The sequence below is a fragment of the Trachurus japonicus genome, chromosome 23, assembly GCF_045865225.1.
Source record: "Trachurus japonicus isolate A0001 chromosome 23, Traja_1.0".
NCBI classification, from domain to species: domain Eukaryota; kingdom Metazoa; phylum Chordata; class Actinopteri; order Carangiformes; family Carangidae; genus Trachurus; species Trachurus japonicus.
Window position 1 is genome coordinate 9,360,036 of NC_140929.1, and position 12,775 is coordinate 9,372,810.

The 12,775-nt window shown below is 40.8% G+C and overlaps 1 protein-coding gene across 3 annotated transcripts in view; it reads right to left on the reverse strand.

Annotated features, from left to right (window-relative positions):
* Positions 1-12,775, reverse strand: part of anks1b (ankyrin repeat and sterile alpha motif domain containing 1B) — a 223,172-nt gene that overhangs the window by 143,999 nt on the left and 66,398 nt on the right. For all 3 annotated transcript variants that reach the window (XM_085769577.1, XM_085769576.1, XM_085769579.1), the window contains exon 4: positions 2,614-2,766. In XM_085769577.1, the coding sequence (XP_085625703.1) occupies positions 2,614-2,766 (153 nt within the window). The remainder of the gene's footprint in view (positions 1-2,613; positions 2,767-12,775) is intronic.

The window sequence follows — 12,775 nt, forward strand, 5'->3', positions numbered from 1 at the left end:
GGGGTTTTGCTGTTTCAAAAATCCCAAAACACAGAAGTAGAAGTAGAAGAAGTGGATAAACCTGCTTTTTATTGGGTTTTTAGAAAATTACACTGCAATCAAGGTCCAGCTAAGCTTTCCTAATATTACATTCATCAAAGACCTCAGTCAATTTCCATTTTCATATAACATAATAAGGCTCTGTACAAACAACATCTTAATTATACTTCTATTGAAATAACTGTAATCCTGCATGTGCATATTCTCGCCAGAAAAAAAAAAACAGTCCACTAAAAACATATAAAAGTCAACAGCTGATAAATCTCTTAATGACAGTTTCCTTTTCAACAAACAAAAATGATTGATTATTAGGCAGGAGAAGCTGCTTTTATTTACTTTGGTGTGAAAACTGTAAACTATTGTTTTCATAGCAAATCAGCCTCTATTATTATTGTAAACAAATGTGAAGGTCGAGTTCGAATAGCTTGAAAAGCATAGCAACCGTTACTATGGTGGCTGGCGGCACACAGCTAAAGGTCAGTTGAAAATTAAAAGAAAATCAGCGTTTTTTTTCCACGTTCTATCATAAACGAAAATAAAGTGGGGTGGGGGGGACGGTTAAATTACTTGCTTTGTATTGAAAGACCTGTCAATCAAACTGAGTGTCAGTGGAGGGTTTTTCTGAGTAGTGGTGGTGCTGGAACAACCACTTTTGTTTGATCATGGATGATGCTTTTAATAACTCGTCTCAACAAGAAGCAGTTTTCTCGAAAGCTTCCTCCTTTAATGTGTGTCTGTGTGTGTGTGTGTTGGATGCGTGTGTGTATACTAAACTTTTGCCCTGTGTTAGTTACATCTCCATGCAGCAGTGTTCTCCACCATAGGGATTTCCCTTCATTACTATGCAGAGTGAGAGAGGGAGAAATACTGTGCTGCCTTTATAAATTATTCATTCACACTCAGACAAACCTGTATGGCTTGACTGCAATTACTCACTACCTGAGCAGAGAAAATGTGTGATTGCTTCTGAACATCAGCAGGCATTAGACGCATATCCCTCTCAGTGCGAGTGTGTATTTGCGAGTGTGTTGCTTTTGACACATTTTTTGACAAAAAAAGAAGTGAAGTTGCAATTCTAAAAATGTGCAGGCTAACCATGTCTGCACGTCTTTGCACAGTTAGTATTTGAGGAAGTTTTTCATTTCATCATATTTTCACCACATTCATAATAAAACATTCACACAAAAAAAAAAAGGAAAAAACAACTGATTGCCATGCACTGTGGTCCTTGTCACTGCAAACACCCACTGTTGTCCTGGGGAAAATGCAGATGGAGTCACCAGCTGCTTCTTTTCGCCTGCCAGCAAGGAGCTTCACCGGGATATTGCATGTACTATGCAGACGTCCTCTCACCCCCTCCCTGATCCTGCCCTACCCAGTATAAGTAACTGCTGCAACAACAAAAAAAATGACCCCGCTCCTGACTCCCCATCTCTAAACACAGCCAGTTTGTTTTGATGGAGCTGAGTGAGTGACTTGTAACAAGTTTTTTTTATGTCTAGCTGTGACTTTTTCATTAATTTTGCCACAATTTAATTTTCATTGCAAATGAAACATTATCGGGGTGCACTGCCCTTGCACTGACCATGGCATTCTCATTAATTTCAAAGGCTTTGAATCATTCAGTTAACGTCGTTTTCCATCCACTATATGGAGATTTAAGCTCCTTGCCTCTGAACATAGCAAAAGGTCAAGTTTAACAGGGTCACACGTTCCTTCATCTCTCTTGTTATCAAACTGTTACATGTTCATGAGCCACTTGGGGATATTCAACTCAAAACAGCCCTCAAACCTTAGTCGTTCCGGTTTAAAATATCCACCTTCAGTTCATTATTCTTTTCTCAAAACTAATATATGTCCACAGTGTCACTAGTGATGTTTCAATTACCACTAGAAATGCACAAAACCTAAATATCGCAATAAAAATACCGGTAATGGAAACATTTTGAAAAACCTCTCAAATAGCGCCAAAACATTTTTACGCTCTCAAGGTGGTTTTTCAGATGTGTCAATATTAAAGTGTATTGCAAAAGTGACATGGAAACACTTTTTTCGCATTTACACGTCACTCCAGGTCTGATAAGATCGGATCCCGTTGATATTTTCTTACGTTTCCTTTCGCTCTCCCTCTATATCGTCTGTGTTGAGTCCTCCCGTCACATCACCATAGTTGCTAAATCACTAAACGCAAAATGTTTTGAACGTCCATCTTCCTTAAAATTGAGTCTCACGTGTCGTGATTTCATGAGAAATATGGGATGTCGCTGTTAAAAGTCTGTTCTTCATTCACCAGAGGAGTACACACTTTGTACCGTTTCCACCCAACCGGGTTAATTTAATAAAACTAAGGCGTGTGAAGTACAATCATTCAACTCAGTCTGATACAGTAACTCAGGCGGTGTCGCAATGTCAAAACAACAGTTCCTTCTGTTACAGTTGCGAGACTATAGGCTTTATGAGAATTACAGCTCATTCGCAAAATACCTTTCACCTTGTACTTTTTTTGAAATTTTTGAAATTTTTGAAATATGGCCTTTATTTTGTGAAAACTTGTAATGGAAACCAGCTACTGACCTGCAGGCGTCCATAAAGCGCCGCCAGGTCCAGGGGCGTCTCCTGTCGGCTGTTTCTCATCGTGGGGTCGGTCAGCTCCTGTAGCAGCACTGAAGCCACCTCAGAGTGTCCGTACTGAGCAGCACAGTGGAGCGCCGTTTCCCTCTCATGGTTCTGTGGAAGAGTGAAAGGAGAGAAGAAGAAAAAGGATTGACAGTGGAACGGGGAAAGGAGGAGAAAGAAAGAGGGATGAGTGAGGTGGTAGGAGTGGATGTACGTATGATAGGAATGATGAAGTGTGGGCAGGAAGACATGAAGTGAAGAGCGTAAGAGGGGGAAAAAATGACAGGAGAAGGATGGAGGGACGTATGGAGGCAGCGAAGCAGGTCAGAAGTAAGTAAGGAAAGACAGGTGGTGGGATTAGAGGGGCAGGAGGGGAAGGATTGAAAAATAGGTGATGGAGGAAGAAGGATGGAAATGAGACGTAAGAATGTGGTGATTCAAAAGCAGAAAAAATATATGGGAAAAAGAAGAAGAAGGAGGAAGAAAAAGCTGTTAGTTTATTTATTAGAGCACTGACAGAAGGTGGAAAGCTACTGTTCAAACCTTTGTGCTGCACATACTGTACTGTATGAAGTGCACTTCTTGGCGCTCAGCATCTGATTGTACCAGTATATATTCCAAAAGCGTCAGGTTTGTGACAGCTGTCAGCTGAAAGCTATACAGTAGACTGGACTCATCGTCTGTGTTGCAGAAGCACTGTCTGAAACCAGAATGTGTTTCTCAAACTCTCCGGGGCCTTTTGGTCCAACACACTAACCGACTGCACACGTCAGATCCAAGTCAACGGGACAATTGGCATTTTCAGAAACGCAGCTGTAACTATATAATATTTGAAATATGAGCTCATGGTTCAGACAGACAGACAGACAGCTTTATTAATCCCACCAGGGGCAATTGGTTTGAACAGCTTGCATACTAACATACAGAGACACGAGTGCACACAATACAATAGATAAAGTAGAATACAAGTAGAATAAAAAGCCAAGAAATATAGAGGAATCAAGGATCAATAAATAGATGGAAGGGGTTACTAATATTGACTAATAAGATATTAAAAAAGGTGCAGGTTTGTGTTTCTTTGGACATATTTTCCATTTAGACTTTTCTAGATTTGAGTGGCGCTTTGAAATAACGTTCACAACCACAACATATTTTATCAAAGTCAGCCAGACCTCGACAACAATACAAGGTGCAGTTCAATCTACACTACATAATATCCCCGCCACACTTTTGGCCTGACAGGTCTGTGCGTTTTTAAAGGTTATTTTGAAACCTAGGAGGCTCCCGTGTACAGTACAAAGCAACTGTGGCCATTTTCTGTCTCTCCTCCGGGGGCCCCTGTCAGGACAAGATTGTCCCTGAGGACCTGCAGCAGCTCTGGGTGAAAACATCCCGCTAATGGCAAGAAAACTGGGCAGAGGGAAACACACGAAGAGAGAGAGAGATGTGATGAATATCCATATAAAGGGAAGAAGAGAGAGGATAGCGAGAGGAGCTACAGGGATTAAATCTGTGTATGTCCTCACTTGATAAAAGGATAATCTCACAACTATATATTGTAGGCTTGTGTGAATATAATCAAAGGGGAGGACGCTATGAATGTGTGTGTGTGTGTGTGTGCGTGTGTGTCTGTGCTGTTGCTGGCAGTTGTGCAACAGCAAAACCTACATTTTTAAATCAGGGGATGTAATTTAACAGTAGGTTATATAACAGTGAGAGGAATACTGGTGGGAGAGGATGAAGAAAAGCAGGAGTATAGACAGTAGGAGAGCAGAGACAGGCCCATGTCTGATGAGGGTAAACACTTAATAGGGCTGCAACTAACGATTATTTTCATTATTGATTAATCTGCCGTTTATTTCAAAGATTAATCGATTAGTTGTTTGGTCAATAAAATATTGAAAAATGTCAATCAGTGTTTCCCAAATCACAAGAATATGTCCTTAAATCTCTTGTTTTGTACACAAACCAAAGAGATATTCAGTTTATTGTCATAAAGGAACAAAGAAACCAGAAATATTTACATTTAAGAAGCAGAAATCAGAGAATTTGGACTTTATTTAGCCGATTTATTTAATAATCGATTATTGTTCGATTAATTGTTGCAGTAAACACAATAATTCCCTATACTGCGTCTTAACAGTAAAAGAGCTGCTTGTCTTTTCATGTCATCAACATTTGAAAATATATTTTTTTACGCTTCAAACTACAGATATATTATCATAGAGTGACCTATTTGTAGAATTTGATATTTCTTCTTCTCCCTCCGCCCCTTTATCGAATTCCCTCACATTTCCTGCCTTCAATGCACCTCTCAAACGTCCATGATAAAACTCTAATACGCCATGACCACACTCCACTGCTCATATCTCATCTCGTGCCTTTTCTTACTCTCCTCTTCCCCAGAGCCACAAACCCCCCTCCTCTCCCCTCCCCTCCACTCCCTCCTCTCCCTCCTTCTCTCCACATCTCACTCCTGTCCTTACTTTCATTTACCCCTTAAAGCAGCGAGCCAGAGAGATGAAGAGATACTTTATGCGCGAATAACAGAAGGAGCCCCTATATGAAGACACACACACACACACACACACAGACGTACGCATGCACAAACACACACACACAAACACACGTGACCGAGTTGCAAAAGCTTCACAACGTGCTCGAGAGCTCTCTCCTCCGTCTCGACCAATGAGATCCATCTGTTTTCCCCCCGTGGACTTCACACCCCTTTCATTCACAGCGTAGTGGAACCGTCCACAGCAGGTCTGATTGCAAGTCCAACGTACTGTAAGCACAATAATCACACACTCACACACACACACACACACACACTATAATTCACAGTTTACTGGTGTAATTGTTGGTCGCATTATATTTAATAAACTCCCATTTGCTCTGTTCCTGTGTGGATACTCCACTATATTTCTATTTTCCACTGCACTGGTTCAGTTTCCCCGTGAGATCGTTTAAGTTTCATCTCCTCCAATCTAATGTACATATATACTGTCTTCATCAGAGTAATACACTCATGCCTGGTTCCCGAGCCACTAGAGATGCAGAGCAATCAGTCTTCATTTGCTTCTGACAGTATTTAGTGTGGAATAGCAAAGCAGAGTCTGGGGAATAGGCCGTTCATTCAGCTATCATCAAGGTTATCAAGGTTAAATGCAACAGAGCCTGGGAAAAGATAAGTTAAAGACCCGCCCTGTAACATATTTCACCCACATCAATTTCAATTATTTCTGTAAACAGTGCGACAAGAAACAGTGGCATTTTACACCACAGCGCCTATTATATTTGAAGGGACTTTAGATTATTAGCACACATCTACTACCATATACACGAACAGAAATAAATATATAATATAGGAGGTTAAAATGTGATCTTTTTATACGAAGTCTGGTTGCCATAGTTTCCATCAGATATTGTATGTCATAAATAATCCACTCATTTGAGACAGCGGTTAGACCTTTGACCCAAACTATTTGTACAATTCCCAAACCTAACGCCCACCAGCCAATCACAAATTATTACATTGATTGTGGTTATTTAGGAGTCAGAGCTACAGATGAATAATAGATACTTATAGCGCCCATTTGCACTCCCATATTAGAAATGTTTTCTCTCCTTCAGGGCTTTCATGCAAAGCACAAAAGTTCAATAATATGTGGATAGTGCATGCTTCCAGAAAGATGTGAAAGCCACGGCGCTCACACTGCCCTGATCTAACAGGGTAGTGTGTGAGGGTTTGCAGCCAATTTTCAACTAAACTTTACTTTGAACCTAAATGCATCAAACCCTCTGGCACTGACCGGTTTGGGTTGTTTAGTACATGGAAGAACATGTTTTTTTTCCCATCCCAAGGTCCATGTTCTGTTACATTGTTTGGTCCTGTTGGTTTTGGTTTCACACTGCAAATGGAATAACGGACTTTACAAGACAAATCTACTGGACCAACATCTCCCTATGTACTTCTGCGGCTCATTTTGTTTTGGTTACGCTGCATTGTTAGGCCGGCCAGCATCTGACATCAGTGTTACTTCCTGTTTACTGGAAATGAATCGAGCGAGCCACCTTTTCCCCATCTCATTATTTGTATGTGTTTTCTCGAGTTGGCTCTTTATGAAGTCGTCCAATTCCTATTAAGTGGACTCCAGGCAAAATAATCATGTATACTGCTGCATCAGCTAATGGGGATCCAAATGAAACAAATCAAATGTAAACTGATCAAAAGCTCCAGAAAAGCTGTAAACTGCTGTTACTAAGGTCAAGAGCAAGTGACGGAAAATTTGGAAATCTAAAAGTCCAAGAAACTGTGCGACTCCATTTAGTCAAGAAGGTCATGATGAGTCTGTTTTGTCGACATTTGATCATTTACATTCATCACTGATTATGCAACAGACATTAAAACAACAGAATGATAACGACTACATTTTCAGATTCGACACAAAGCAAGCATGCAAAGTCACAAAGCAAACAAATAGCACGCAGGCGCGCACACAGACATAAATCCACATGGATATGATAACCAGCGGGACAAAGATTGCTGCTATTGTTGGAGGCAGCTGCTGATCCAGTCAGTCTCCGCAGCCTTAAATGAACAATAAAGCTTTGTCAGTTCAATCCGCAGCACCTCACACGCGCTGCTTGAGATAGGGAAAACGCAATTCCCTGACAGAGAGAGACGAGTGACAAAGAGGTGAGCGGAGAGACACAGAGTGACAGACAGGACAAGGAGAGGCAGAGCGGAAGAAGGAGAGAAAATCCTCCGTCCATGTTCTCGGAGTGGGCTATATATTTCCATTACGCTTGCTCTGACAGCTTTCCGATATCATCTAGCACTCAATGTATTGTTGCTGATTGCGCTCTGAGCAAGAGCCCATCTACTAATGCCACATCAACAGGCATGGCAGCACATTATTGACATGCCCATACAAATGGATGTCAGTGCTTTCTTTCAGCAGCATATGACGGCGATGTGGAGTTAATGGTCACAAATATAAAGAGGCTGAGTAATGAAAAGTATCGGCTTGTCCTTGCTCTTTTTATCAAGACACCTGCACGGGTTGATTATTGTTCAGGAGGAATCCACTATCACTCTTCATGATATATCTTTGTTATAAGAGGGGCATCTCCTTCATTATGTTTTTTAAGTGAAATACACACACACCATCTACTCAAGATTGTAGTACCTGCAATACATGCACCTGCACACACTCATTTCCCATGGTAAATGCTATCAGTGCTGCCTCAGTTTATCTGCATGAGACCAAACAAACAACTAGACCCAATGCAAATAAGCCGGTCTTATCAGACAGGGGGCCGGGGCTGAAATGAAACCGGAGCGGCTGAAGCACAGAGGCATTTATTTGAACATACACTGTGTTAATGCTGATGGACTGATATGCAGGATGAGCTCCGTCTATGTTACAGCATCTCATAATCCCAGCAGCTCAGCTGGCCGCCTGGGGAGAGCTGGGTAAATAAATAGAGAATGAAAAGAGAAGATACACAAGGTGAAAGCTTTTTTTTCCCCTGCTTCTTGCTCTTGTGCTCTATTATACATGTGAATTTAACTCATTATTTTCATATGTAAAGTAGGATATAGAGTGTGATACATAAAGGAATCAGAATTTCAATTGTTTCACATTTTTAGAAATAATTATCTGTCTGTTTTTAATGCGAGTAAGAGGAGAGGATCAGCATAAAACCAGATATTACATGTTATTCATTGAGCTTTGGAGGTGTTGGTAAGTGCATAGTGTTACAGTGTTGTACAGATTGTTCAAGCTGTTGAAACCTGCTTGACACCTTGCATTTGCACTTTATGCTTCCATGCTGCTCATTTATTTTATATACCGTATATTTTATCCTAACAATAGGTTATTTTTTGATATGTTACATGTTATCTGTTGTTGTCCATCTGTATTGTGTTTGAATGTCTCTGTGTGCATCTTCCTGGCTGCAAACCCGTTTTCCCTGTTTTGGGACAATAAAGATACTTTGATTTTGACTAAAGGACAATTCCAGGCAAATTCAGGTTTCCTAATATTTCAGGTCTAAAAGAGTGAATCTGAAGGTTTCTTTTTAATTGCTCCGGTTATGCAGTTGTTCTGTCTGTTCCTGCATAGCCACAGCAGCGTATAATGGGAGCAGACGGATATTAGGCTGTTTACATCCCACAAAACCACAATTTCTTTTCAGACAACATCAGATGACTATTCAAACATACACCGAGGGGTTTGTTTACTTGAAGAAAGCAGACATGTTTGTAAACGTAGCTGTGATACAAAGTCTTAAAAAGTTAAAAAGAAAAACTTCAGATTTGTTCTTTTAGACCTAAAATATTAGGAAAATGCAGTATAGCCCCAGGTTGAATTTGCCTGGAATTGTCCTTTAACTTAAGGGGTAAGATAAGCAGCTGCTAGCTTAATATCTAAAACACAGGTATGAGGATCAAACGTCTCATTTTACCTACCGCTAATCTAATGCACATTGAAGGGGGAAGAGTTTGATTTTGTGGGTAAAAAGAGACGATCTGGATGACATAGTCCTATAATCTTGAGAAGTATTCCTATTGCTGCAGTGTCCTTACGCAAGACAGCCAAGTCTCCTCACAGCTCCAGGGCTGCCACTGTACGCAGGAAATTTACAGTCTGACCCTCCATGTAGCGTTAGCAACTTATATCTTACAGCTCAGCGTGACCGTGTGTGTTTTGGCCGCAGCAGGCACAGCGGCCGGGTGGGCGATGTTTGAGCGAGGACTTTCTCAGAGAGAGAGGCCGTGTTCACATGTTGATCATCAGGAAAACATGTGGTTTCATTTTCAAGTGGTGGTAGCGACATGTACACATGGAACCACCAATGTGAGATGATGAATGCACACTTGCAGAACATTTGTGAAACACACAAACCAGACGGGCAAGAGCAAAACTCCTGACCTTTGGCCTTTGCCTTCATTCACACAGTTTTACAGGTTCCCAGAACATTGTTGCACCTGGGCCGAGGCCTGTAGGAGGTATTTAACACATGCATGTGTCTACAAATATAAATATGACACGGTTAAAGCAGAGATACTGCACATTATCTTTTCTACCTCTGTTGATTTTGTGCTGCTGATCCTCTTTCATCTCCTTTGGGAGAACAAAGGGGGAGTTAAAGAGGGAAGAGGACAAGAGGGGGAGCTAGAGAAAGGACTAGTGTAACCCTCCGTCCTTCTGTTGGTGGAAAAGAAAACATTCCTGGGATGTATCTGCAGCACAGGGGGACATACGTGACCTCGTCAGTCACCCACACACACACAGACACACACACACACATACAGTACACACTGAATAACCCTTAAAAAAGTCCAGAGGCCCCATGCAGATGAAACCCAGAGGTTATATGTTGGTTCCCACACACATACCACATCTGCTCTACGTCAGCAGGACCAACAGGCTGCATATGATGCAACTGTCCCTCACTAGGCTGCTGCAGTCAGACAACTAATAAAATCCAGCTTTGTTCTTTCTTAAAAATAAAATAAAATGAATAAAAAAGACTCTGCAGGTGTTTTTTTTATATATTTAACAGGCTGCTTCAACCGAAGTGCTTTCAAAAAATTAGAGCATCCTTGAATGTACCACCGTGGGGAGAGGAAAACTCATTCAAAAGGTAAGTGGGACCTGCCAGTAACTTTTGCTCTGCGCCATGGTAGGAATAATGACTTTCAACACTGTAGCACCTGTTGTTGCTCTCACTGTCCCCTAGACAGTTTACTCAATTTTGATTTATTGTTTTAAGGATGGAAAACTGTCTGGGCTTTTACAACCCAACCTGGAGGAAGGCTTAGTCACTCAAATCGCTCTTTATCATTTCCAGCTCATTTCAGCTGCGCGCAGGTAACAAACAGCGAGGGACTCCATCATCCTTTAACGCATGATGTGATGATCCCAGCTGTCTACAAAAATAGGTCAAGGGAAAAACGTGTCCTTTGTATCTGAGAGATGACTTAAGTCTATTTCCATCTCCTCTGTTTTGAAGGCTGAAAGTGTTACGGTTGAAGATACTGTGGACTTTAAATTGATTTCAGTTATTTTAAAAGCTCTTTACATTTTTTCTAAATCTGCTATCTTTAGGTTTAAAAGTGAACCATCAGTTTATCAGTCAGTCTGAGTGGGAGAAAGAGCGATCACAACAAACAGCGGCTCAGTCGGTCGTCAAAACATGCATTTGGCCTTGCAAAGCAGAGTGCGAGCCTTGAGTAAACAAGCAATCTCTCTCTATCAATCACTGTCTCGCTGTCTTTCACACATACAAACACTCACATAAACACTTGCGCACGCAGTATCTATAATCATCCTCTCTGCTCAGACAGCCTCCGCCTCACTCGCATGCTCCCACAATAAACAAAAACAGCTGTGAATGCAAACTACTGGGACCAATTAGGCAGTAAACAGTGGGCTGGAACTGGTTTACCGCCAACTAATAACATCCAGTAATACTCTATTGGCTGCAGCGTGAAACTGGCCCACCTACACACTTTCACTACCTCTCTCTGTCGATTGCCTCCGCTTTTTTCTTTTCAACACTCTCACGACCTTTCACACTCATTACTGCCCGCTCCTGCGTCCTTTCCATGCTCTCGTCGTCATGTCACTTTTCAGCACCTCGTGCACAAAACAAGAGGACAAATGTTGTGCTTTGCTCTTTGTTTTCGTCTGGGAAAGGAGCAGTTATTTATTTATTGTTATATATATATTTTTATTAGTAGGTACTGTAAGGCACATTAGACCAGAAACCAATGTCAAATCACATCACATCTGTATCAGAATTAAAATTCAAACATCTACTGTCTACCAACTCTGATGTTTTCTTACTTTTTTAGCCCTCGAGGACGTAATCGGGTGAAAAAAGAAACTACACAATTCAAAATAAATAAATAACTGAGCATACTTGTATGTAATAATTAAATAAGTGTGTAAAGGAGCAGTTATAAAGACAAAGACTGTGCTCCACTGTAGTCACCCAATAAAACAGAGCTGCACACTCATACACACATTCACAGATGTGCACACACATACTCAACCTCTGACACGAGTAATGGTGTGCGTGGGTAGAGTAATATCATTGAGAAGGGGGTAATGTGCAGCCAATAGCTTGCTGCTGTAAGTCTTGATGATGGGTGTGAGCATATGTGAGACTCAGTATATCACGCTGACTAATGTATGCAGGCGCTGCTTTCTACTGCAGACAAGACAGTGGAAAAATATGGAGCTTAGGCATCATAAACACACAAACACGGCATAAATCTTCCTCTCCGATTTTATGCCCGCAACCTGAGAGCAACTGAGCCCTCACACTGACAACACCTACTATAACAGACTCACAAAGACTACTGTACAAATATTCAGCAACAGAAAAATACTCAAGTACCATAATTTCAAAAATTATGCTTAGCCAATGTTTTGCAAATGTCAGTGCTTTAAGGAAAACAAACACTGCACCTTTAAGGATGTCACAGCAAGCTGGCTGGAGCCGCGTCTGTGACAGACAACCATGGCTTCCTAATGTGAGCCCTGTAGCATACTGTACCATTTTCCCCAGTGTTAATTGTGCAGTAGGGAAAATGGAAACCGTTGATGACACATGAGATAAAAACCTGTAATCTGCAGCTTGATGATAAACAAGACTCAAAGAGAGACAGAGGATACAAAGAGAGATACAAGAAAGGTGATCAGTATAATTACACTGTTCAAAAATTGTGTTTTACATAAGTCTTTGTCCACTTTCATTTCGCAGATTTACATGAATATGAAGTCTTTCAAGTGTTACCAGACCTTAAATCCTTTAATCTTTACATCCATATTCATTCAATTTACAAGTTAGAAGAATCAATTAATCTCTAAAAGGCATTTACTGCTTCCAAGGGGTTAATTATTGGATGCAGATTTTACTGTAATTAATGAATACAGTAAATAAGTAAATATGGACCTCTGTTACAGATCCACATAGTTTTTTTTCTTTACAGAAACTTTAGTTGCAAAGGCAAAGGAGCACAACATAGAACTTTATATCAATTTTATCTTACTAATAATGTTCTGTCTTTTGTTCACTCTATTTTAAAATTTACACAAAA